The sequence below is a fragment of the Epinephelus fuscoguttatus genome, linkage group LG12 (assembly GCF_011397635.1).
Source record: "Epinephelus fuscoguttatus linkage group LG12, E.fuscoguttatus.final_Chr_v1".
Classification (NCBI taxonomy): domain Eukaryota; kingdom Metazoa; phylum Chordata; class Actinopteri; order Perciformes; family Serranidae; genus Epinephelus; species Epinephelus fuscoguttatus.
Genome location: NC_064763.1, coordinates 41,363,909 through 41,391,682, shown reverse-complemented (window position 1 = coordinate 41,391,682; position 27,774 = coordinate 41,363,909). Strand labels below are relative to the sequence as shown.

Genomic DNA, 27,774 nt, shown 5'->3' with positions numbered 1-27,774 from the left:
TTTTATATATATATAGCAATTACTTGTAATAACCCACAGTATTATGCACACAAGCTGTAAGCCTGAGGGAGCAGAGTGGCCTAAATACAGACATATCCAGTGTTACATGTAGCACTCTTAACACAGAGCACACAGTTACAAAAAAACACAGTAATCAAGTCATCAAAATGGCAACTGATTTTTACTCACTTGTTAACATTCTTTTCAAAATTCACTGTGAACATTTGTCAAACAGATGCTAACACAGGAATGACAATCTATTAGGCTCTCAGATTTGTTCTGTGCACATGTCTGCATCACAACATTTTCTAAAGAGCTGGTCATAATTTCAGCAGCATTTATCAGGTAAAAAGCAGAGCTTGTATTTTTTTTTGCTCCTTTTGTTCAACAGTGTATTAATTCATATAATTATGCTTTAGGGATTGGAACTCCCCTTGTTTATTCAGTCAGAGTCTCTGTTTTAGTGCCATTACTCAGAGCTGGAACCTGTGAAATTGGATGTGGAACTTTGCAGCCACGTGCGGCGGCTCTGCATTTCACACTGACTGTAAGATGACATTAGGGCCAAAGCCTGCTGGGAGAATTGAAAAATGCATAGCAGAAGTACTTTGATGCACGCGCGGCCTCATTTTCCTTGGGGCAGATAACGTAAATGAGGGTTGGCATGGGATAATTAAAGATGAGAAATGCAGTTGTAAACAATGTCTTCAAAACCAAACTGTGAACTGTGTAACTAGATCCATTATTTATTCTCAGTCAGGGATCAAGAGGTAGCAAACACAATCTAATAAACCTCGATAACGTGTTGCGCTCCTGGATGCTTAATAGATCAGACTGCAGCAGACTTCACTTTAATATCACAACTTTCATTCAGCCAACACAGAGAGACGACCCGAGGGAATAATGTGGGATTAATAATACATGAGCCAAACCACGGACGGTATGTAACATGCCTGCCCGTCTGGTAAAGTGGCTCCCAAGAGACGTTTTTACCTGTAACTAAACAATAAAAGTAATTCCCGTAAAATTCCTGAGATGAAATGATGATATTGTAGTTTGTGTTATGGTACCCAAGGTCAGGGCTGCAATAAGTGGTCTGAAGCGCCCCAGAAAGGTCAGGAGATAAAAAGAGCACGCTGAGTGCTATAAAACTTCACAATAAAACCTTTCATGTTTCATTCTCCAAAGGCTTCCTGCAAATTGCCTGTATTTATGGCTCAACATAGTTTCAGCTGCAGTGAGTGCTCCGAGGCTCTCAACATTCCTCATCTTACACACTGGCACTTTATGGCTCTTCACTTGGAGATTGGCTGTCTGATCTACACCATTCAAATCCTATTTATTTTTGTTTTACCCCTTATCATTAGAGGCAGTTCTGATGCGGTTATATAGAGGTTTTAAGTTTCAGCAGACAAAGACATAATGATAATTTGTGTACAGAGCCAGTGAGTTCATCAGTAGCAGTGAGTACAGAGGCTGTTGTGGGCAGAAGGAAGCCAACAAACAGTATTTCTTTGACGCTGCTGAGTGGACAGCAGCAGGGTGCAGATGTGTCCTACCATGACACCGGTTTCAGCTGACAGCTCTGAGTAATCAATCCATTGCAGCGTGTTCACAGCAGATGATGTCTCTGTGTCTGACCTACAGGTGAGAACTACAGGACCTCCTGGAGGATGGAAACTGTGAAAATAATTAACATACAAATTATTAAACAGTCTCAAGTTATTTATTTTTTACTATTTTTGATCTCAGCTCAAGGGGTTACAAGATCTTTTAACACAAATATGCAGGACGTTGCATGTGTTATAATAATATTTTAAGAAGAGGGAGACACATCGGTGACTTATATAAATTTGTTCATATATCACTGCATATCTAAGACTCGCTCTATGTGCCAAACTCCTGCAAAGAAAATACTGACAAGAGTCCACAGCCATGCTGGTGGCTCTGTGCAGCTATGAAGCTAAAGGTCAGTGTGCTAACATGCACTTAAGGGAGCAATAAGCGAAATTCTCCATTTCTAGATTGAAGGAATTAAAAAATCGCTATGTGAAGAACTAGAGGTGTAATTTCATCTGGAGGATAGCATGACGTCACACACCCTCTCTCTGTGTTGATCTCCAGCCCCTTGTTTACAAGCCGGTCCGGCTGCACGTTCATGTACGTTCATGGGAATCGCCTCCTCCTCCTCCTCCTCTCGGAGCCCTTGGCCCTCCCTCCCTGTAAAAGGCTACAGCCACTGAGCAATGGCAGCGGGTATTTTCGAAGCGAAATGGCGGAGAGCGGAACGAAACGTTCACCTGCAGACAACCAGGATCCGACATTACCTCTAAAGAAACAACGGTCGTTGGCAAAGAAGTTGTCGGATAAAGAACCCGGATTAACATTGGCCTTGCATTTCCAAGGTGGAGAGCACTGCGAGAGCTAAAGGGGCTACAATCTGACTCGGAGCTAGCTCTTCTTCTCCTGGACAGGTACAACATAAAGTCAAATGTCTGTTTAAATTAGTGTTACAGTAATGTTAGGCACATGTCGCTATGTCGATTCAATTAAATTTAATGTTACAATCGTAGCATGGGTTAATGTCCGGAGCTTGAGTTATTAGCGGCTCGGTCCCAGCAATGGGTCAGGCGTTACGGTTGTGTTAGGTGAGTAGCCCGGCAGCTCAGCTAACATTTGCAATTAGCACTGTAAAATGTAGCCAGGCTAAAACATCGCTCTCACTCACGGAGAAGAGTAGGAACGTTAGCGTTAGCTCCCGGTGTTAGCACTAGCCGGGATCCGGCGATGGCTGTAGCCGAGTCGGCTGCCACCAGCTACTGGAGTAACTTACAGCTATGGAGCGCTTCTACCAGCTCTTCTAGTCTCTGAGCCTCGCCTCCATCTCAGCTAATATATTACATTTATTACAGGGACCATCATCACTGAAGTAGGCAGGGGAATAGCTAAACACAGCAGAGACTGAGAGTGAGTGAAAGACATCGCTAACTGCTAAACTAAGTTTAGATGAGGTGAGTGGGGGGTGGAGAGCAGAGGTAGAGGGAGGAGTGGCTCATGACACACTTTGTTTTGGTCTACAGGCAGAGCACAACAGCAAACCTAGCAGTGAAACGATTTCGCTTTAACAATGCTAACAAGCCATTACCATACTCACCGTCTTAGTTTAGCGTGTTAGCAGAGTCCATAAAATACTACTAAACTCGAACAACTCTCCCAAATCCAAAACCGAGAGTGCTAAAAGTCAAATTTGTGATGTTACAGGGATATATAGCCTGGAGCTGCTCCAGACACAATGAATTAGGAAAGACATCATAGATGACACAGAGAGCACCCAGGGGACTGCTCTGAGTGTATGGGTACATTCTCTGTTTCAGGACTGAGAACACTACAACAGGCTGAGTGGGGTATAATAAAGGAAACAAACATTCTGTGGGTCCACAAAATGTTTGTTTCCTTTTTTATCAGGCTACATTTATTGTTAGTAGAGCAGCTCCAGGATTTATACTCGATAACATCACAAGTTTGAGACTTATGTCTCTAGTTTCTGGCTTTGAGAGAGAGTGGCTCACGTTCACAAACATTTATTAAACTTTCCTCGGCCATGGAACTGACATATTGGAATAAACCAAAGTGCTGACATTATGGCACCAGAGGGAAAGTCAGAGAACAACTAAAGGATGGACGGAGACTAGAGTTTCACCCACAGAGACAAGCAGCCAGCATGACTGAAAACACAAAGCCACTTTCAGGGAAACACACTTATCAGATTCATCTGTCCAATTAACGCAATCAGAGCATTTAAATTTAGTGTTCATCATTTACTCAGTTCACATTAGCGCGCTTTACTCCTGCAGCAAATAGGTGATTTAGCGAATGAGAGACAATTTGGCCCAGTCCTGGAAGTATTTGCACAGGCAGCATAACATTCTATACAGTGTTGATCACAGTGTTTGTGGGCTTGATGAGGAAACTTAAGTGCGCATATGCCACCTGGCAAATTTACTGTAAATGTATTCAACTCACATTTCACTTTGCTGCATTCTCAGGGGTTAAAGCCTAAATTCAATGTGTGTGAATCTGTATGAATGTATACACTGTGCATTAAGGGGAACACAGGTTGGAGCTCTGCCATGGAAGTACTTATAGATAATTAACGGGATTTCAATTTGAAATGTGCTGGGGGGCAGTGTTAAGGGGCTTTAACAGGGCATATATATTATACTATATATACTCTTATACTATTCATTTTCTTGTTTTCTATACATTTGTAATAAACATACCAAAAAAACAGCAGACACAAAACTTAGAGGAGTCAGGGGCTAAAAAGAATCGTGACAAATAATAGCAATTATTAAAAACAATAACACTGCTTTGTAAAAGCTGATTTTAAAGTGTTTATAAAGGTGGCAAGAGTGGGAAAAGATTCAAAGTTTAGTATGCAACTCCTCCAAGCTTGTGGGGCGTGAAAGGAAAAGGCAGATTCACCCAGCTCTGCTCCGGGGGCTGGGACCATGAGGAGTTTTTTATCTGATGATCTAGTGTTATAGCTACTGAAGTAATGTGCCAGTAAACTGGATATGTGCTGTGGTAATTTACTCAGCAAAGCTTTTGCAATAAATATCAACATATAGGGTCGTCCACATAAACACAGTGAAGTCAACTGAACCATTTAAATTAAAATTATGGATATGAAAGCTTGATCCAGTCGCAAACTGCAAGTGCGACAATCTAGCTTTTTCAAAAGAGATGAAAATGCACACGTATAAATTACACTGCCATTGTCTAATACTAATAAAAGGTTCTTCGGACTGATCTCTAGCAGTAAAAGGAAACATTTTTTAAGATAAAAGAATAAAAACCTAACCTTGGTCAATCAATATGGACACCAAAGGTCAAATTGTCAGACTTGTGAGTCTTCGTAGGGAGACTTTCCTTGGAGCCTGGCGGCACAATTTCAAACAAATTGAAGCTGATTTAAGGATGACGTGTTACGCAAGTGGAAAGTGCATCACAATAATCCAAACGGGTTGTGACAAAGGCATGCGCAACAATGAGAAAATCCTTGAATAACCCAGCTAAAGCTCTTATAAGGCGTTCACTGAGGCCCTGGATGACTTCGGAGATTCTGCAGCTGATCACGGTCGCTCCCCCTCCATCCTCTCTAAGCTGCAACAAACCATGGGGCAAAATCCCAAACATATAACGCAGCAAGCTGATACAGACTGCACTCACAGCTCATGCTGCATCTAACATTCAGAGCGTAACATATTTTTGAATGAGATACTGCACTTATGTATTATTTTCCAATGAAGAGCAATACGTTTATGAGCCATGAAGGCCCATTAGCTCAGTTTGCTGATGTTTCAAACATGCTCTCCCATTCAGTAGGGATATTGTCACCAAGGCTGAAACTAACAATCATTTTTATCATGGATTAATCTGTTGGTTTGTCCTTTAATTGCTTCATTGTTTTGTCTATAAAATGCCATACTACAGAATATCCAGTTTACTTTCATGTATGACAAAGAAAAGCATCAACTCTTCACATCTGAGAATCTGGAAACAGCAAATGTTTCTCATTTTTGCTATTTAAAAATGACTATTTAATGAGCTATACTGAATAACTGCCAAGGTTGGCATAGAAATCACACTGATGCTCAAAGAGCGTAGCATCCTAGATGTGTTCTATAAAATAAGTATACAGATACAGACAACACATTCTTCCTTTCTTAACCCTTTGAAACCTGAAGCGACATCACTTTTCTTGTGCTGCTTTCAGACACCTTTCGCAAGTATTTAATCTTTTGAACCCTGAGCAAAGTGGTGCAGTGTCTTTCACAAACATGGGGAAAAAGGCAGTGAACAACTTGGTAAGAAATGTCCCACAAATTGCAAAAAATTAATAGATTCAAAAATAGGGAAAATGTTTTTAATGAATTTTAAGCACTTTTTCCAGGTCATTACTTATTTGTTTTTCACTTTCTTTCATTTTCTAATTTAATTAAATTAAATCTTATTGTTATCTTCTTTTTTTTACTATTTTTTTTTAATTTTAATTTTCTCTTTTAACTAATTCCTTGCATTTTTTGGGGGACATTTCTTCCTTAGTTACTCATTGCCTTTTTCCATATTATGGAAAGAAATCGAGCCAATTTGCTCAAGTTTCTAAGGGTTAAAAAAATCCTTCTGCATCTGCACATACAATTTAGTTGCCGGTTTCTTTCTGATTGCTTAGACACTATCTTTAGGCTTTTTTTGCAAAACTTTACACACTAACCACAGGACCTTAGACCAGAGCAGCAAAACATTACACATCTCCTGCAAATGCAAAACATTCTCGCAAAACTCTTCTTAAAAGATGTGTTTTTGTGTCAATAGAGTCCACACGAACACCCTGTGAATACGTCCACAAAGCACTGGCTATGCACTGACAGTACAAATGAAAACACTTGTGGCTTTTGTTTTTTCTGTGTGCAGGGTATAACAACAACACACATACACATAAACATTTGGTAAAGTATGGATGTGTATAACAAACATAACACAGCATTAATACGAATAATGGAAAAGAACTGCATAAATCTCACCCTCGCTGTGAGTCTGACCAGAAGACTTCATTCAGATCTCTCTGTCCAATATTAGCATCCACTGCTGTCAAAACCAAATGTTATTTATTTACAGCACCAAAGCTCTGATTTGTAAGTGAGCTCATTATGTGATAGTGTTTTCACATGTGTCAGTGTGGAGAGGCAACTGGCATAATAGTGTAGCAATGTTGAGACTGACTGGCACGTGTGGAGCACAGAACGTGCATTAAGTTTGGCACACTTGCTAAATGCATGAGCTACAAGTGTTCATGGTTTCAGAGATATTCCCTCAAGAATCACTGTTAGTGTGTAGGCATGTTACCTGTTACGACATATATGAGTGGGCCACTGAAAATTCAAAATCAGCTTTTTACTGCAAACTCTGCACACCCTATGAACAGCCTTACACTGAGACAATCTCATAAAGTCTTTGTAGAATCAGTTTTGGTGAGTTTATCTTCCACCTTATATGTCCTGATACCTAACATTAGCATATCTGTTAAAAGAGGGGGAGCTCAAGGTAATGTTTTTATGTAGAGGAATGAATCACGGTGCTTTGTTCTCATTAGGCTCATTTCTCCAAGTCAAAATCTGAAAGCTGTTTATTGTTCGCAGATGGCAGAATTGCTTCAGCGTACCACTATTCCTTTTTTTACATGACATGATAAAAAACTGTGATAATTCTAAGTGAAAAGAGTCTATTCCACCGCGGGGAAAAGTCCGCTTGTCCATTACTATATTGAGTGTGTAATTAAACTGTCACATGGCGATCCTCTCTAACAGAGCAGCAACTGATTCAAATTATATTTCGTAGCACAGATTGTTCGCAAGTGGAGAAAAGGATGAAATGAACGTCTAAAAAATCTGGTAATTAGGAAGTCTCTTTTGAACAGCATGTTGGTAACCAGAGGGAGCTAAGGTGCAGCAGCACAGAATATTAATGGAAATTTGATTAAACAGTCCCACGTCTTTAACTGAATATCCCACAGGCAAAGCGCTTACAGAACAAAACAAATTAGCCTGGCAATTTTAATTATCGATGTTCTGTTTTCTCTGTTTCTGCCTGATGAGATCTCAACAACAGATGTTTTAAAGGACGGAGCTAACATTAGACTTTGTGCCCTTTGGCTGACTTTCCATTGATGTTCTTAGTAGTTCACTTTACCTCTGAAGCTGTGGAGTAAACTTAAGTCCACACACACCATTCATGTGGTAATCTAATGTTTCAGTGTTATGTCAGATATTCAATTATAACATCCAGAAAACAAACTGAACATGGCTGGAGAGTGCTGCAGTCATTTCCATTCTGCATAACCAAGGGATGCCAGTAGAAGCTGATCCCAGTCTAAATTGCTTGTAATCTCATCCAACAGCAAAGCACTTTCTGGATGCATTGTTTACTGCCAACATTTCCCAATGATACAAACACAAAGGAAGAGGGGACTCCTGATGGGTTTTTAAATGCATATTCGATGCTCGGTGTCTGCATGAGCGCATTAAATGCTAAAACTGAGATGGTGAACAGGAGGCATCTGTGACACTGATGGAGATATCACGATGATGAATTAGGGGCAAAATATGACGCTGGTTGCAGCCTACACAGAAACAAATAACTTATATTTAGAGTGAGGATTCACACTATTTTCCTTATGTAAGATAATCAAAGATCTTTTAAAACAGGTGGGCTGCGAGTCTGCAGGGAAAAGCAGGTAGATATTTCACAAGGAAGTGAGTGCTCTTATGGTTTATTTTAAAAACTAGTACAAAGGGCATGTCAAACAATTTGTTGACAACATGCAACAATACACGTCAAGAGTCCTGTACTCCAACTCAATCTATATTTTTAGCACATCCAGGCCTAGATTAAAATCTTGGCAGCTAATTCTTCAAGAAAACTTGTGGGTTGACGTTCCTGCACAGGTGCTCCTCTTGACATGCGTTGATTTCAATAGCTCAGTTCGCACCCACAGTGACGTGCATATCACTGCACAGCTCCTTCCAAATGAGTCACCAATCAAAATTTTAATAAAGCGATTCTAGCTCAGCAAAAAAGTCCCTAATCATAACTTTAATCAAAACTTAAATTGATTTACATTCTCATATTTTCCTTTGTACAGCAGGTAAAACACATGCAGGGCCAAGAGCCTTATTGTTTGTCACAGTGCGGTAATGAAAGGTGAGACGGATCCTTTATGACAATCACTCCTGCGTCTGGTAAACAACGGCAGCATCTCACCGATGCATTCCAAATTGTGCTGATCATCCCAAAAGGAAACTGTAATTACAGCCGCAAACAAGGTGGCTGATTGGCACAGGTGGAGACCTCATCAGGCACGGATGACGACATGTTTACTGAAGCCATATGTTGGGTATCACTTTCTAGCATTTTCTGTAAAAATGTCTGGCTTCTAGCTCTTTTTTTATCTGGGTGAAAACGCATAAAGTACTGTAATGAATAATGGTCATGAGTTTTCTTCTATGATAAATGTTAATGGCTGATGCTCTTGGTCAGAACACTGAGTATCTTTATCATCTACTTTTGTCAGTGCTCAGAGGTCAATACACTTTATCACTGTTAGTACACCAGGAAAAGGATAATAAAACCCTGCCTCATTTCCATCTGCTACAGGAAAACACTTACTGTAGATGCTGTTGCTGCAGTTTAAAGATTGGACGCTTCAGTCCACTGCAACCCTACAAACAATGCCCCACATTGCCTACATCTATAAATAGGGTTACTTGGCTGCCGTTCCTCGCACTGCTCCTCCGTGGCTGCTGCTCTACCCTGTAGCATGGCCTGCCACGGTGGTGCAGAACCATCCACCAAGCTCTGATGGAGCATGCAGCACTGGTGGTCAACAACCCTGACTTACTGGATCACATCAACCTCACGCGCTGCTCCAAGTTTGCTCTGACCTCCGGCCTGCAAGTACTGTGCAAAGATGCAAACTGAGGATGTGATGGTGTTTTGTAGCTTGTACTGTAATGCTCTAATCTAATCTGAAAACAACTGCACAGGAGTGAGAGTGCACAACTATAAACAAAGCTATTAAATATTGGGCAGCAAACAGAAAGGCAGATTGCTGCCATGTGCTATGTAACATGTTTGAGGAGCATGTCCCACTGACTTTACAGTTGTCAAAACTGACCAGTTTTTGTAGCGTATTCCTGCCATTGGCTGCAGCAAACCTGAATGAGGACTGGCCCCAAGAGGACTCCACTTTGGGGACATTTGGCAAAGTGTGACAGAGCATTTCGCAGGCAGATGATTAAGTTTCCACAACACTTCAGACATGTGAAGTTTGACTTTGGCTATGGCCTGTTAGCAGTGCAGAAGTTTGCATTGCCAACTTGTGAAGAGTGCAGGCACAAAACCTGACAGCAAAGAGAGCTGTATATATTTGTGCCTTGAATATCATCAACCTAATCTGACAATAGGAAGCTGGTCATCAGATAAGATACACCTTTATTTATCTAGTGGGGAAATGTTGTTGCAGCAGCACACAAACAGCAATCGTGTTAGAGAAAGAAAATGGCTAGCTAGAGCTGGACCATGGAGAAGTTTTGCAAAGAGCAAACCTTGACAACAGTGCACTCTTTCCAGTCCCAAGGTATTTGTAAGAATTGGTTTCTATGTGTTGTCTCGTAAATATCTGATTTAAGGTTTAGCAATAATAAGGCCATTAATCATTCAGGGAAAATAAACCAATAACACTAAACGAAAGGGCAAAATTCTTTCCACAGCATCCGAACAGTGGAAATAACCTGCAGGTTTTGTTTATACCAGTAGAAGAGGTATAGGACTGAGCCTTGACGCAGACGCTTGATGACAGGCACGGCCGATGACAGCAGATGTTCAGATTTGACACGCTGCACTTTGACAGCACAAGATCAGCCTCAGCACCAGAGGAAGGAGAGTTCATAGAAGACACACAACAGTACTTTGCAATCTATCAGTGAATGTATATATTTAAGAAAATGTGTTATTGATTTCAAGATCATTCAATTACAACACATATTTTTAGTGACTTCACGCCCCGTGTTACTGCTGCTTGGAGTCAGACATGTACAAACACACTTGGCTGGCCCTCATTTGTTTATTTGAACCGCTAATTTTACATGCCATTAATTCTGAATTGTTAATAAAAATCCGTCGGGAGCTTATTGATTGGTTTTTATTACCTCATTTACTTCATGTCTTGTCTGGATTGCAATGCTCTACTAAATTATTCATCAGGTTAACCACGGTGTTCACTTGCTGCTGTGCAGTTCCCTCCACACTGCCGATGCACTGAAGAAGCATAAATGCATTTACTTATGCTGTATATTGTAACACACATTTTTGCGACACTTGTTGGACATGGCAAAAAATTTAACACTGTTAACATCGGTTTTTTTTTCTTCATCAGAATCCTGTTCTCATTTTTGTTTTGCAGTTTTGTGGAGCAACACAGTGCAGTATCAAGTGATTGTGGACAAGCTTATTGTTCAGACTGATTTAAGTAGTGATAATACAGATAGTAAAACTCTTAACTGCACGTTCATACAGCCACCTTCACTCACTGCCCCATTTATAACCCATACAAATCATTTTGTTCTTTCCTCACTAATACTCAAACAGAAAAACTGCACTTCACAAAGAACAGCCCAGACTGCTGGAAACCACTGTATGTGCAGCTCTCACCTTTGACAACATCGCCCTCTGCTGGTTTTAAACTGCACATGAGAACACTGGTTCTCTTTACATAATGCTTTTTTTCCAGCAGTAGGCCTACTTAACATTTGCAATCGTGACTCACAATGATTATTACAGTGATATTGATATGAAAATGCCTCAGACTTGAATGTCTGATATTAATGGATGATATAATCTAAAGCAGATCACACAAGAGCACCAGTGTTCAAAGATGGAATATCAAATTGGGTGGCACATTACTTAGAAATTATCCATCGTGATGCATGTAAGTTAAGACTGTACATAATTCCTTCGCTGTGTCATCAGTGACATTATTGATTCGTGTATCAGAGGCTTAATATATAATACAATATAAATTGTATTGTGCTGTTTTGCAAACTCTTAAGCAGCAGATATAAGCAAGAGTGCACTGCTGAAATCCAATAATATTCTTTTAAAAAATCTAATTTGATGCATTCATCCTGTGCTTGCTGTGATGAATCACCTCTCCAGCAATGAGTGTGTCCCTGCAAATTATATTTGATGCTCTTTGAAAATACTAATAAAGTCCAGACTTTCCTTCTCTATTTTCTCTCAGCTCTCCCTCCCTGAGATGTTTTTACCTAGAGGCTTGAAACTTTGAACTACTGCAAAATTTATTAGCGCTCATGACAACATGACAAATAGCACAATTATCTGCTTCATCATGATGTTTATCATCATCCATCCTATGATTGCAAAGTCATTTTAAAATTGACCTCTATTAAAGAACTCCAAATAGAAAGTATTGATTTCTTCAACATGAAATCATATCATACAGGTCTTCCCAATCATCCCTGTGTAATGTAATACATATAGTAACAGGGCAGATGCGCCAATCACATTAAAACCTGCTTCGTCATTACAAAGTCCACATTCACAGCTAACTATAAAGCTGAGAAACTCCTGTGTAGAGTCAAAACTTTATGCAAAAATATAATTCTATTTAAACAAGTATCCTATTTAAAAACTCAGCGATAATAGTTGCTCTTCTGTTAATGGGTTTTGAAATTGCAGCTGAAAGTTAGCAGTGAGACGTAAATTGAGATGCATATCAAATCATGAATTGCTTCATCAAAAAATCCCCAAAACACGCTACAGAATTGCAATATGAAAATACTTCGTGAACTCACACAAAAAGTACTTGGACCATCACATGAACTTCTACCGGTCAACAGAAGACATTTCCATTCGCATCAGCAGGATGAGTACTATATCAGCTCTGTTTTCTTTCTTTCATATCTGATAAAAACAAGTGGAAACCTTCGAGGCTGAAAAATGAAGCCAATGCCCAAGTGCCAAAAACTGCAGTTTCTCGAACAGCCACTTGAGGCTGGCTCCAAAACAGAGTCAATCCCTCGCTCCTCCACAGTGCAAACCTCTTGTCCAAATATGGTTGCTTCTGTTGCTTCTGGCGACGGCCGAAATGCCAAACTCAGGGCTGTTTGGGGTGACGTCACGGTAGCTACGTCCGTTATTTAATACAGTCTATGGAAAAATCTTACTGCAACTGACAAATCTAGACTTATATTTGCATTTATCAAAGTCATCACAATCTGTGCAGTTCTTTGTCAGAAAATTACTTTATTTTATTTTATATATAGTAAAAATATAAATTTAAACCATTTCACTGATTCAACTGGAACAATTCAAAACAATCCGTGGACAAATCTTGAGGGAAATATCATTTGAAATAAGGAAATGAAATGAAAGTGCGAACCGTGGTCTTATTGGTGAGATGATTTAGTCAAAGCAAGAACGTGAAAAATCAGATTTTTCTGCATCTGAAACTCTAGATATTCACATCAACATCTATGCCTTTCATTCAATGGCGGTTTTATGAGTTAAATACTCTGTCTATCAATGTCTGTCCAGTATTCTCTGTAATTAAAAGTCACCCCGGAGACAGATGCAGAAAATGTATTGAAATAATCGTATAAACTTGAATTTATGTTCATGTTAAATTAAAGCAGTCTGCACCAGATAGCTATCAGTCTTCTTAGACACCCAGCAGCAGTGTGACATGCGTGGTTTTCTGATGTTTGGCTCAAACAAATTGTTTCCACTGACTGTGTTTTTTTTTTTTTCAACACTGCCCACCTTTTGTACAAATGAAAGGTGCGTTCACTGGCTCCAGTGAGTCATCATCAGGTATCAGCTGTGCGGACTGCCTGTGGATGGTCCCACGCTGTCATTCTGTCCCTCCTCCTCCGCAGAGTCCTCAGAGCTGTTTACCACTGCAGCACTGAGAGAATGGAGCTCCTCCAAGACAGACAGAAGTCTCCCTGACAGGATACAGACAGGCCATTGGTCAGATCAATCATGTCTGTGTAAATGTTAGGACGTGTCTGACGCATGAGGAGTTAGGACACTGCTCACCGTCTGGAGATACTTTTGTTCCCACAGAGCGACTCCTCTCTGACGGTTTTTCTCCATGTTCTCTGGGAGCAGCAGAGGTTTGTAGAGGTGTTGTGTGAGCTCTTGTATATTCACTTGTCAGCCCTTTCTCAGCAACAGTGGCCTGGAAGAGATTCAGGTCATAAGAGGTCATCAGCAGAAGACAGAAACATTTTCACGACTGTCTTTTAGTTTAAAAATTCTTACCAGCAGTAGTTTCCTGTCTTTCTCTGTCTCCTTCACTTGTTTGCTCTGGACTTCCCTCTTCGTGTGTTGTTGAGTTTTTCTCATCTCATCCTGTTTTCTTGCTGCCTCCTTCTCAAACTGCCGCAAAGTCATAACTGCAAGAGACAACACAGACAGATCAAAAGCCATGGGGAAATGCTGCTATATACTGGGTAAACAATTGCAATCATATTAGATCACAGTCTGCATTACAGATATGACTTCAGCCCCCCCCATGTTAAGCTGCTGTGGGCTGAGATAGCATGGTGCTAATCCTGCTACCTGCTTTGGTGTGCTCTCTCCTGGCAGTATTGACTTGAACCTCCATCTCTCTCAGCCTCTCAGCACAGCGGTCTTCGATCTCAGACACTCTCTCCTGCAGGGCTGAAGGGGAACAACAAATGCACCACTCCTCAATACAGTATCTTACACACTGAGAAAAACAGTCTAATGCTGTATTTCTATGTACCTCTGGGGATTAACTGGATTTTATTGCATCTGTTTGCAAATTTTCAAAGACCACAAGACCTCCAAAAACAGGAGGCTGATTGAATCAGTTCGAGATTTTTCAGTTATTACAATGCAGCCATGATAGCGCATAAGGGACTGAAACAAAGCAAGGTGGCAGCAGCCTAACAGTCAGAAAAAAAGCACCACTTGTTGTTTTGTAATAAAGCAAGAGGCAAACATTTGTTCATCTGTTCTTTCAATAAAGACAGAGGAATATACAGGGAAGCCATTTAAGACCTGGAATTTAAAGCTGGTTTTGCAGGACCTTTACATCTAAATGAACCTCCCTTACATTCATGCCCTTGCCAATCTAGTTCACACAATGCTGAGTACGCCTATCTACGCCAGGGAGAACTCTCAGTTTCGTAGTATACTGGAGTTGTGAGGTCTGTGGCGACTTTCGAAGTGATGCAATTTTACGTCAACCAGCCAAAGCGAAAGGGGGCAGCAAATCCTAAGAAGCGTGCAAAAAAGGTTTCTGGAGTGGGTGCTCCAGATAAAAAAGAAACTCTGCACTCAGAGGCGGGATTAAAGTACCACAAAAAGTACTTAAAGAGAGTGCTCCTGGGGATAGAGGGTTATACAGGAGAGAGGCGGGAAGCTCACTGTCTGGCATGCGTCACAAGCAGGAGTCCAGGAGTCGACAGTGTTTGTGTAGTTACTCTCACTGCCAGAGGGGGGAGACAAAAGTCCCACGCTCCAGCTTTAAGGGAAATGACACCCAACAGTCCGGATTTGATGTCTGCATCATTAAAGCCGCTGTATTCAATACTTGTATTTTACCAATGGATCCCATTATGACATGTATATGAAAGGAGTCGATCATTATGACAAACCAACAGAGATAATGATCACTCTACATTTCCCATCGACTTTCAAGTCATCGTTTGTTTGTGTTCCAGCCCACAGCTTTACTGTTTTGGTTCATGGACTGTACACTACATGTCCAGCACCAAACAGCACACAGAAACAGTTTGTGACTTACTGGTAAAAGCAGTGGGAAATTTAGCAGCTAAAGAGCCAGATATTTCCCTGAGGAGTAGGTGGAAAGCAAAACACAGTTAAAAGGAGAGTGGATATTGGACTCCCGTTCATCAGGAGGGCACAAACACGACTACAAATCAATGCTAATGTTGAACCGTAACTGCTGGGTGTGTGTGTGTGTACATAAGCAACTGTCTACAGACAAGTTTAAAGTTTCAACTTAAAGGTGACAATGTACGAACGTACATATAGGCCACATGACGATTTCAGACAGACTTGAAAAAATTAAAAATTGTGACCCTGTCCTAATGCTGGTTTAAAGCTATGAGCTTCCCGAGTGCCCAGGTTGAAATCTTGAGCCAACTGGGAAAAATGTATTAGGGAAAGTCAGTAATTCTCCCTGATCAACGACAGTCAAGGTGCTCTTGAGCGTGTCACTTAATCCCCAACTGCTCCAGTGAAGCTACCGAGGAGACCGGAGTGGCCAGCTGTGACAATGTGGAGACTGTGACGAAGGGCATTTCTGAAATAGAGCAGGAGTGCTCAGTATGCTTTCCCTGGATAAGTCGAGGCTGAAAAACAGTCATGCGGCTTACGGTAGCCGCTGCCTCACCACGGTCGCTGTGCTCCTGCTGGCTGAGCAGCTCAGACCGGAGTTTCTCCAGGTTGACCTTGCTCTCCTCCAGCTGGGTCTGGATCTGCTGCAGGCTCAGCTCGGCCTCCTCTCTGCCAGCCACAGCCTGCCGGACCTCCGCCCAGCTCTGCTCCAGCGCTTGTTGCTGCTGCCGCTTCAGTTTGCTTTCATCTGAGGAGGATGTACAAAGGTAAACTGAGACACATACATTGCCAAAGCATGGATAGCAGACAGATAAACAGATAATGTGTTATAATAAGGTGTCGTGAGTTGTAAGGGTGCTCACACTGTTCTTTCAGATCAGCCAGAGCTTTCTCGATGAGCTCCGGGGTTCTTTTGAGCTCCTGTGTGAGCTTGTCTCTCTCTTCACACACCAAACTAAGCTCTGTCTGAAGGTTTGTGATGCTGCAGGGCAACACAGACAAGATGGCAGAGCAAATAAAGGAGCAGAAAGTCAAGCAGAGAGGCGGAGAAGCAACTGCATGGTGTATAACAAAGGAAGGCAAACTCAAAACTATTTTTACATGTAGACTAATAACTCTCGACAAAACTGACTTTGCATACAATTTTTTAAACCCTGATATGTTGACACAGTATATCAGACAAATATTCATATCAATATCACAATTATGATTCCAACCATATTACCCTGCCATATTTACCTCCTAACAAAGCTGAAACACATATTTCATGCTTGTTCACAAATTCTTCTTAGACCTTTATTTGGACAGTGTAAATATTAAGCTTCTAATAAGAATTCTTACTAATTCTCTGAATTAGTGCTCAGAGGGTTCTTGGATTAAATGAATTCTCTCATAATTAATCCACTCCAAATCTGACCAGTAGTCATTCAATTTAATCACTTAAGTAAAAGTACTAACACATCTGCTGTTTACAGCTTAGAAAGTGCAAAGAGGTGTTCGACTGTCTTCATTTCACATTATAATTTGAGTGCTTTGGATTTTGGGGCTGTTGATAAGAATAGGTTAGCACTTTAAAGACATGACTTTGGGCTCCAGAATATGCACAGCTTGCATAACTTCTGCCATTACAGAGCAAATTATCTTCCAGAGTATAGGTATTGACAAATATTTGTGGGGAAAAAATACACACGCACACACATATACACAGACCACTGCAGCCATTTATAAATTCTTTGCATTTAGTCTCATGTGAGTACTTTGCTAATGGAATAGTTAACTAACTTTTTTTTGTAAAACTAGATGCAAGAAATCGTGTAAAAATGGCTGGTGAAACTTCATACCTGTCAGCAGCTTGTTCTGCCTGTTTACTGGCCTGCTGAACTTTCTGTAGAGCCACCTTCCTCATGGTCAAACCTGAAAAACAAAAACACTGTGACATACAATCTTTACCAGAAATATGCAATTCAAACTGAAGTGCTGCAATCACACCATCAACCTCCAGTAAGACCGCACCTTGGATTGTCTCCACTCGTCTTTTAGCAAAAGTCAGCCTCTGGGTCAAAGTGTTGAGCCTTGACTGAGCTGCGTCCACTTCTGCCACCTTGCTTTCAAATGCCAGACTGAACCTGTGAGGCACAGCCAGAATGTGTGATGATACAGCATTAACTGTAATGAAACTTTCAACACTGGCAAGAAAATTTCTGTTTTTTCCCTTTAATTCCTTTAATTAATCACCTAATCCTTTCATTTTTGAATTTAGATAAATGTTTTACCTACGCACTGCCTCTGTCAGGATTCTTAGTTCAGCCTCGTCTTTCTGTCTCTGCGACTTTAGCTGTGAGTTTTCCATTTGCTCCTGGGCCAAGTCGTGTTTCAGTGTCTGGGAAGAAAGTCACACATCCATTTAATAGAGTATTGTACACGCTCAGTTTTGAGTAAGCTTTCATGCCCAGCTGCTGTTCTGAAACCTTCAACTGCTTTTGGAACCTAACAAAGATTTCATATAGTCAGCATCCCCTGCTGGTAAAAATGCACGAGTGTTTATCACTTTCCTAAGGAGCCACAAATTTATCGTGCATCATCAAAATTTCAGACAGCCACGTAAATCACATCACTTTCTTTGGTACTAACCTCCTTTTCCACTCTCTCCAGGTCTAGCTCAGCTATCCTGTCATCAAGACTGTGTTGGAGCACACTAGCCCGATGCTGCTCCCGCTGGAGCTCCTGCTCCATGAATCTAACCTAAAAGACAGACATGCAGTATCACACAATAAACACAGTTCCAAACATATGATTATACTGTGATGTATTAACAGATGACTGTTTTCATACCTTTGAAAGAAGTTCATCCTTCTCTCTTTTTAGTTCGATGTCCTTTGAGCGAAGCTGGATGCATAACTTGAATACTTTGTTTCTCCAGAGCTGAAGCACTTGAAGGCCTTCTGATCCATTCTTCCCAAATGGGCCTGTTGAGCTCTATTTAAACACAAACATGTAGTAGAAGCACACACCACTTCAGCCAGTGCTTCATAGCATGAGTAATTATTGCTCACAAATTAGTCTCAATGTTTTCCAAAGAAGACTCTTTAAAATGCATCTTTTTTCCTTTCTACGTATACAAACTAACAGAGAAGAGTTTCCAAAACAGTATCATAAACATGCAATGGCCTCCGCCAAAAACTTAAGCTGTATTAAGTAATACAACTTACCTACAATGACAATTACCGATCTCATGCAACCTTTAAGTTCCTGCAAGTTGACATTTATTCCAAACAAACCGAAATACAGAGTAAAAAGTAAGAAAACACATTCAAAAGTGAATAAATATTTTATATGTTACCTGCAGAGTCACACTATATATATATATATACGCATCTGAATAGTGTTCAGCCAACTGAATTACTCCTGCAGGGCTTTGTCATGTTGACAGGAGCTGCTCCATCATCGATCATAAACCCTGTGGTCTGCTTTGGAAAATGGTCAGCAGGAGCGTCTTCAAAATCCATGAGGTGCATCCACACTTGAGACTATTTTGTCAGACTTTTTAAAACTTTACAGCCTAAAGCCAACAACACACAATGATAGGCAGCTGACTGGTCTACGAAGCAAGCCCGTAAGCAGCAGTGCTACGGTTTACTATGTGTTACCAGCATATGGCAATGTAACACTCACCTTATTCACTATTTTCTCTTCTTGGAGGGCGAGTATCTCATTCACAGAGTTTAGCCTGACTGTCAAAAGCTCTGTGGTCATCTGCAGAGCTGCTTTCTCTTTGTTCAGCCTCTATAAAAAGGACGATATTAGAGAAATAAAGTATACAGAATGGGATGAATTGTTATAATATGCATGTTAACTCTTTAATTTAACACTCATTTGCTCCACAATTCTTTCTTTAACCGCCTGAAAAGAACAAGACATTAAGTTTTTTTTCCTGTGCAAGTACTTTACAGTAGGCTGATTGCAATCAATGCATTTTATATTGTGTTCACCTCAACAGCTTTATTTAATTGTTCCTTCTCTCCTTTCTCCGGGGCGAGTTGGCCGATGTAATTTCTGAGGCTGTGCAGTGTTGCCGACTGTGTCTCAAAAGCTTGTCCCATTTGGCTGAAAAATAAACAACATCCCCTCCAAAAAAAATCAGTGAATCTGACTACAAAGTGCTACAAATGTTTAGTTCTCTTTGGCTTTAGATTGAATGTGGCACCTTAAATGTTCTTTCAGCCCATCTCTCTCAGTAGATACCGCCATCAGAGTGCTTTTTAGCTGCAGCACTTCTGAGGTCATCGACTGAAGTCTGTCCTGTAGTTCACTGATTGTATTTCTTGCTGCAGCCACCTCTTCACAGTGGGAAGCATTCAGCTGTTGCAGCTGAAAGTGTAGAGAGCCAAACAATGAAAATATGAAGACATACAACAATATCTTTTTGACACAGGTCCTTGAGCTGAAATCACTCAAATCAGTATGAACAAAGTTTACAATGGCTTAAATTTCCCTGCAGATATTTACCACACACCTCCACCCCCTGCTTCTTCTGCATTTCCTCCAGTTGTTCTGACAGTTGAAGAGTCAGCTGTTTGGCCTCCTCCGCAGCTTGTAACCTGCCCATTTCAGCCTTCAGAGCAAGCTCCTGGGCTTCCTCTTTGCTCCTCGCTACATCTCTCCTCAGCTTTGTAATTTCCTCGCCAGACTCTTTCTTCAGTCTTTCAAGCTACAAGAATAAAAAATGTTAAAAATCTTCATATATAAAACTAATCACAGTGAGGTTACTGTAAACTACAAAGACTACAAGACTGTCCTAAAAACATCAGACTACAAACTACAAAAATGAGCTACAAGATGCCAGTAAATCTCAGGTGATCTTTGTCGACATTAGTGTCGAAATGAAATGTTTTGTTAGTAAGTAGCATTACCTGGGAGCTTATTTTCTCCTTCTGTGTACTGCTGTGAGTGAGCTCTGTTCTGATTTGGCTGAGTTCAGTCTTAGCTTTACATAGCTCTTCACGCACTGCTTCCAGCTCATGGCTCTGTCTGTTGAACAAAGGTGATGTTAAGCTTGTTCACAATGACTCATTATTCATCTCTGAAATGTTTAGATACAACCTCTAAAGTGGCTCGATATCATAGCACAAGCATTTCTTCTACCTGTTCAGGGTGCTGTCTCTGTCTCTCATTTCTTCCCTGTGTCTCGCTGCAGTCTCCTTCAAGGTCTCCACCTGCCCCTTCAGCCTCTCAGCCTCAGCCTTGTGCATCTCTGCCTCCAGACGCCACTCTGACTCCCGTCTAGACCACTGCTCGCCTCTCTCTGCACACCTGTGTTTGAGGAAGAGGAGCTACTCATGTACCCAACACGCCACCTATTACTGACAGATAATAACAGTATTTCTGACTATATAAAACACAGTGCTGGATACCTTGCTCTAAGGTCGGCTGGGTGATCCACAGGGCTCCTTCCTCTTACGCTGTCCCCTTGTAACATCATGATCCTTTGATTTTCTTTCCTCAGTTCCAAGATTTCCTGCTGGGCCTGAGTGATGGCGAGCCATGGATTGGCAGGACTGGGATCTCCTGATGGTACTGATGTGACGCTTGGGTTCATCCAGGAGTTGAGTGGCGGATTTCTTGCACTGTGAACGCCTCTTTGTGCTCCAGCAGACTGGACACTCGAGGCGAAATGCGATGGGGGGACCAGATCCTCCTGGGTATTCCCTGCATTACACAATTAATGGTTATGTGTGTGCGTGCCTTACCTGGGTTAGCTATGTCTAGCAGTCTAGTGTAAATGTAATATTTCTCATGTTTCTTAAGTAGAGTGTTTTAACTTCACTTGACTTCCAGGAAAGTTACCAAAATATGATGACTTAACTTCACTCCCCTTGTTTTTGCTAATACTTAGTCAACGCTAGTGTTGACAACTGCAGACTAGTTTAGCTAAGTACGCTAGGTTACACTGTAAGCTAACGTTAGCTAGCATTATCTTGAACTCAACGTATACGTCAGGAGCAAATGTGAACCATAAACATGGCGAGAACAGGAAACTTACTTGGAGCCGCTGGTGAGGTAAAGTCGGTGGGCACTATGAGCCTTTCTTTTCCCACGTTATGTCTCTCCATGTTCAACACATTAGTTACTACAGACTGGAAGCCAAACAACAAACAGGTAAACAGTCCGAGGTGTTTGGGTGCTCTTTTTGACTCTATTCTCCCGCGGGTCACGTCACTTGTGGTTGCCTTAGTTACGGGCTACAGCGGTAACCCCCGGAGCTCTCTGAATGTGCTATATTAGCTAGCCAACTTATGATGCTAAAGTTATACATCGATTAAATCACAAATACATGAAGCCTACCGCCAACAAAATGAACGAATGTTTATGAACTTAACATAAATTACATGATTTACCGGACATCACTGCCACACATTAATATCGCGCAATGCATCACGGGAAAGTGAAAGAACCTGAACGTACTTTGGAATCAGTTTTCCCTGAGCTCTGTCTTACAGGGTGTTATTCCTCTCAGGCTGCCCGCAATGTCGCCTCCATCGCAAGAACCCTGCATCAGCCCTTGTTTTATATATTGGCTGGTAAAGAGTTTATCGAGGGAGGCTCAAGTCCAGTACACAATCTGGCTATTAGCTTACCTGATAGACTTTACTCAGGACAAAAAAAGCCCATAACACCTAGCTTTGTTGCACAGGGGTGGAGTTGTGACTTTGACTGGCACACATTGGTATGATGGCAGGTCTGTGATCATTTCACATACAAGCAGAGGTGGGTAGAGTAGCCAAATATTGTACTCAAGTAAGAGTACTGATACTTAATATACTTAAGATACAATATTACTCAAGTAAAAGTAAGAAGTAGTCATCCAAATAATTACTTGAGTATGAGTAAAAGAGTATTTGGTGAAAAAACTACTCAAGTACTGAGTAACTGTTGAGTAACGTCTGATTTATTTGTAAAATAAGAACATGAACGTAATCAATCAATCAAACATAATAATCTGCAAATTCATGTATTTTAAACGATACCCCTTTAACAAACATAACATAAATCAAGGCACAAGAAACACAAATATATTCTTATATATACTGCACATATATATATATATGTAATTATGTAGGAGGTGGGTAGAATAGCCAAATATTGTACTCAAGTAAGAGTATTGTTGCTTTAAAACAATATAACTCAAGTAAAAGTAAAAAGTATTTTGCATTAAAACTACTCTGAAAAGTACAATTTATCCAAAAAGTTACTCAAGTAAATGTAACTGAGTAAATGTAACTAGTTACTACCCACCTCTGCATATAATTAGCCTATGTGTTAAACTAATTTTGTGAAATGTACTGCTTTATTGTACTCAAGGTTACGACGGAGTATTAGGGCCACACTGAAGAAAAAAAATTCGGAGATTTCAAGAATAAAGTCATAATATTTAAAGAAAAAAAGTCATAATATTATGAAAATAAAGTTGTAATATTATGAGAATAAAGTCGTAATTCAATGAGAAAAAAAGTCATAATATTATGAGAATAAAGTCGTTGCTTTTAAGGAAATAACCAACAACAAACAGAATGGGTTAGAGGATGAAGGTTAGAGGTGTGTTGCCTCGACTTAATATAACACTTAATATTATGACTTTTTTCTCATTAAATTACAACTTTATTCTCATAATATTATGACTTTTTTTATCATTAAATTACGACTTTATTCTCATAATATTATGACTTTATTCTCAAAATCTCAGAAAAAAAAAAAAATTCTTCAATGTGGCCCTAATGATCCGTCGTACAAGGTGGCTCAATGACAGGTATTTTATTCTAAAATCAGTGAGATGTTGAAAGATGTTTTTGTGGCAATTAGTGGGACAGGGACCATTTTTTTGACTCCCCCAACTCAAGAGCACCCAGGGGTATCTGACAGACCTTTTCTGCATGATATTTCCAGTTTTGCAGAAAAACCAGCACACAGCATGCTTTCAGGGCAACAAATAATCGAGCTTTGCATAGTAATTGGTGATAATTTGATTATGTAACTGAATTTCTGGATTGAGGTGCATCCATAAATATGTTACCTCCAACTGTAAAACGAAAAGTATATGAATAATTTATTGTAATTATGCATTTGCATTTTTTGACAGATTTCTGTGTGCTCACTTTCCTCTATCTGCAGTGGTGCACATTTTGCACACACTGCATTTGTGCTGTTTATCTATAAACTGCAAACACGAGCTCACCTTCAAATGGAGAACTATCTACATATATGATTGGCAGTATATTCACTATTCAGAGGGCTATAATTACTATAGCGTCCCTATTTTCTTATACACTCTCATGTTATTTCCCTCTGGTGTCTTCAGCAGCCGTTTCTGTTTGTTCTTACCTAAAGAATATCCTCCTCTCTACAGCTGCCAATGACCCACTTTCCCCCCGGGGTTCATTAAAGTTTCATATAATCTAATCTAATCTATTTATGGTGTGTTCAAAGAACACAGAGGCATTTTAGGCGGATTCATTTATGTAATCACGTTAATCGATAAAACCTGACAATACAAAGAAATAGATGATAGAGGGAACGGTTAAATACAAACCTCAACAAATAGTGTAAGACGACAAAAATGTATAAACATACAGGTATACTGCCAAACAACTGATGGGAAAATGAAAGACTGTGGTGTGGACCTTGTAAAATATCCATAACATAGTGAAGTGCTTGTTGAAGGAGAACAGTGGGAGTGCTGTGCATTATTTGGGCATGTTGTATCCTCCCAGCACTCGACAGACACTGCAGCAAGTCCTGAAGAACAAAGCAGAGTAAAAGAGGTATCAGAGCCGCTGGGAATCCAGAAATCAAAGACAATACTGACCCTGTTCAGAAAGAGGGCAGAATTAAGATGCAGCTCTGTGTCTTTGAAGGAGCTAATCAAGGTGGACCTTTGCTGCCTATAGCACATATGACAGCTAGAAAGAGCATTTTGAAAAAGACAGACAGACAGATTAATCCCCAGAACGTGTAATATGGCACATCTCATCCTCCAGCTCCTCCTGGGTGATCTCTTAAGGAGTTCCCAGGTCACATGTGATACGTAATCCCTGCATTGTGTCCTAGGTCTACCCCAGGGTCTCCTCCCAGCTGGATGTGTCTGGGAGGCATCCTTATCAGATGCCAAAACCACCTTAACTGGTTCCTTCCAATTTTAGGAGCAGTAGTTTTATTTCCAGTCCCTTTCCAATGTCTCCTCACCCAGATCATTTGAGCACAGACAGAAACTCATTTTGGCCACTTGTAACAACTTGTATCAGTAACCTTGCTGTTTCAGTCACTACCCAGTGTCCGTGACCACAGAGGCAGTCTCAGCTGGATTCAGAGTAAGATTATTACTAAGCAGGGTTTCACGTACAAGGACTTCGGCTTGGTCTTTAAAAAAAAAAAAAAAATACACACAATAAACATGTTATTAAGAGGAAATAAATAATAAGGGCAAAGTAGTCGGTCATGAGTTTCTCAGACCCTATGGCAGCTTTCTAGAACCTCTTTGAGGACAACTAAAACTATTTTAAACTCCTCCCACACCTGAGGCGTGCATCTTTTCATTATAAATATTTCTCCTAATCCCACTTAAGGACAATGGATATCCAGGCACACCCATGGCCACGGAAACTGCTTTATCTTTGTCCCTAATCAAGCTGACTCAGCCCACACTTACTGTAGGGTTCATGGGAGAAACTGCCCATGACTGCAAATATATGGACTGGAAATTGTGTCTTTAATTAAAATGTCTTCCTTTCAAAAATGTGCTTGATGAACTCTTCACACGCCACATGGGTAATACTGGTAGGTCTAGTGCCTACACGGAAATATGCCCTCATTAAAAACTTGGTAGTGGATCCATAAGGCCCTGCTAGAACCAGGAATTGGATGCATAATAAGGCTTAGTTGCTTAAAGTAAGATAATACTCTCTATGTGTTCACACCTGATCTATTTATTATATAAGTTTCTGTAACCCACGATGTGTATCAAACAGAGCCTCAGCAGAAAATAAACGTGGGCCTTCTTTCTTTATAAAAGCTTTCCTTGCCTTGGTAAACCAGCTTGAAACAGACATCACTAGCAGCATCCACCCCGAGGATTGTAAAGACGATCCCTCAGTTGTGTACATGCACAAATCACAGCACCACAGCATCACAGCTATCGCCACTGGGCATTACACCGGGCAGAAAGCATGTGTGGGAAAAATGTTTGCTCTGTCAGCAACTGTCTGGACTTCACCTCATAGGCCTATTGTATATGTGACTAGATTTCTAGTGTGTGGTTGGGGAAGATTTCTGTGTGATGTTTGCATTTGGATGTCAAGTTAAATTCAAGAATGCAACCAGAGATTGAGCTCAAATCCCCAGATAAAGAAATACTTTGCATAAGCAGCCTGCAAGCCACAGGAGGGATTGTAAGGAGCAGCAACAACAAAACAATCATTCCAGTGATTTTCAGTTTGCAGGATGAGTGTGTCAGAAAGAGAGGAGCAATGTTCACTTTCCTGCACTGGACTAATGTCCTGCCACTTCTGGTATTTTTTGTCTTAAAGCAGTTCATTTTTATGGCTTAAAGGAACAGTGTGAGAGATTTAGGGAGATTTAGTGCCATCTAGTGGTGAGGTCTGCGGCTTGCAACCAGCTGAAACTTCTTCCACTTAGAATTCTGTCAGTGGTCATTGCTCAGGAGGTTTTTACCATGAGCTGAAGTCTTTTCCTCTACATGACAAACTGACCCGGTGATTCAAACCAGTAAAAACACTGAATAAAGCAGTTTCAGGTTACAAATCTGTGTCTGCGTTGTTGTTCGGCATGTTGGAGACAGGCCTGTAGCCCTACATCTGCTCATGTGTGCTCAGGTTTTCTCTGATAACTTGATGTGTGCTCACCTTATTTTTGATCCAGACATTCAGGAGGATTTTACCAGGAACTGAATTATACGCAAAGGTCTCCTCTCCCCCAGAACAAAAGGACGTGGCGATTTAAGCCGGTACAAACAATAAAAAAAGAAGTTTCATGTAACAAAAAAAAAAAACAGGGTGCTTCCACACCAGTTTGTCAGACTAGTTCCAGCCTAGTCAGACAAGCATGAACTGATGAAGCCTCTTGGATAAGAGGTGAAACGTCTTCTAAGACAAAACCAAGTCCAGCTGCGTTCGATTCAATTGCCTTGAGATAACTATGACCTGGATGAATGAGAAAATCCACAAGCAAAACAAAAACAAACAGTTTTTCTGATGCTCTTGTTACAGAGGGAGCTCTAACTACGATGACCAATGTGAAAATGTGAATAGCCTTTTCTAGAGCCAGTGTCTAGTTTGTCCATTCTGGTGTATAAACATGGCAATACAACACGGTGATATCCGCAGACAATTACCCGCTCCCTAGGACTGCGGATGAAATTTAGCATCAGTGCTAAGTCTGGCACATTTACACTGATGCTCAATGCAGTAATGTTGATTTATGTGCATTGTGCCAACTCAATAAATAAATAAATGAAATGAAATGAAATAAATGGCTCGTTCCAAGGTAACAAAAACACAATTATTCTTATTTTCAAGTAATCATACACAAAAGAAAACACACTTATTGGATGCTATTCAATTTCTGCCAGTATATCCTCCCAAATGCTACACACTCTACCTTAGGGGAGTCCTTTCCACAAGGGCATAGGTTTCATTTCAACACTGGGGGGAAGCATGAAACAAAGGGTTTGGGTCCTCTGCCAGAAACTTTTGAGCATCAAACATTTAATTTCCTGCATTCTGGTGAATTTTTATACATCAATTTGTGCGATATTGGCATCAATTAATGCTGTAAATGTCTTTCATTTTGTCTAAATAAAAGTTCTCTGCTACTTTCATGTTTTTATTAGGGGAATGCACATCCTATATAATAAGCGTATATGTCCCTCCTGAAATCTACACCTATGCCTTTCCATACATTGCTCATCCAAACTGTTAAACAAGTGGCCTGATGTTTCAGGTCCGTCACTGCAAGGCTCTCCTTTACTGCTTTTTGAAAATTATTTTTCTTTTCAGATATAATTCCCACAGTGATCAGAGAACAGACGTTTCATTAGTAAAATCATATTGTTTAGACTTTGCTACAAGGAGATGAGTTGATTAGGAATCTAATTTAAAATATATTACAAGGCCAGTGGGGAAAACACATTGGAGGATGGTTTGCAGTTTTCTTATCCTATCCCGTTTTGCCACGGTTGTCACAATTTGCTAAAAGGCTTATGCCAATGAAGTGTAATGTATTCCAAACGCA

The 27,774-nt window shown here is 40.5% G+C and overlaps 1 protein-coding gene across 2 annotated transcripts; it reads right to left on the bottom strand.

Moving 5' to 3' along the window:
- Positions 1-152: 152 nt before the first annotated feature.
- cchcr1 (coiled-coil alpha-helical rod protein 1) lies at positions 153-21,888 on the bottom strand. 2 transcript variants are annotated; one of them, XR_007450642.1, is made up of 20 exons: positions 21,515-21,888; positions 20,886-21,180; positions 20,617-20,784; positions 20,385-20,502; positions 19,988-20,182; positions 19,679-19,842; positions 19,464-19,578; positions 19,147-19,257; positions 18,307-18,450; positions 18,106-18,216; positions 17,748-17,854; positions 17,488-17,600; positions 17,316-17,388; positions 16,338-16,456; positions 16,031-16,222; positions 14,206-14,307; positions 13,906-14,039; positions 13,681-13,822; positions 13,402-13,586; positions 153-1,680 (listed from the first exon to the last, which is right to left on the bottom strand). XR_007450642.1 is itself a non-coding variant. In XM_049592584.1 (19 exons), the coding sequence occupies exons 1-19, from the start codon at positions 21,582-21,584 to the stop codon at positions 13,456-13,458; spliced, it is 2,604 nt and encodes an 867-aa protein (XP_049448541.1). In that variant the 5' UTR covers positions 21,585-21,888; the 3' UTR covers positions 12,866-13,455. The 2 variants fall into 2 exon arrangements, 1 of the variants encoding a protein (XP_049448541.1); XM_049592584.1 differs by lacking the exon at positions 153-1,680 and having other exon boundaries at positions 12,866-13,586.
- Positions 21,889-27,774: the final 5,886 nt, after the last annotated feature.

Coding starts and splice junctions, on each gene's coding strand:
- cchcr1 (XM_049592584.1), bottom strand. CDS start 21,584: ATGGAGAGACATAACGTGGGAAAAGAAAGGCTCATAGTGCCCACCGAC. Junction 20,183..20,384: donor AGGAGAAAATAAGCTCCCAG/GTAATGCTACTT, acceptor TTATTCTTGTAG/CTTGAAAGACTGAAGAAAGA. Junction 13,823..13,905: donor AAGACAGGAAACTACTGCTG/GTAAGAATTTTT, acceptor AATCTCTTCCAG/GCCACTGTTGCTGAGAAAGG.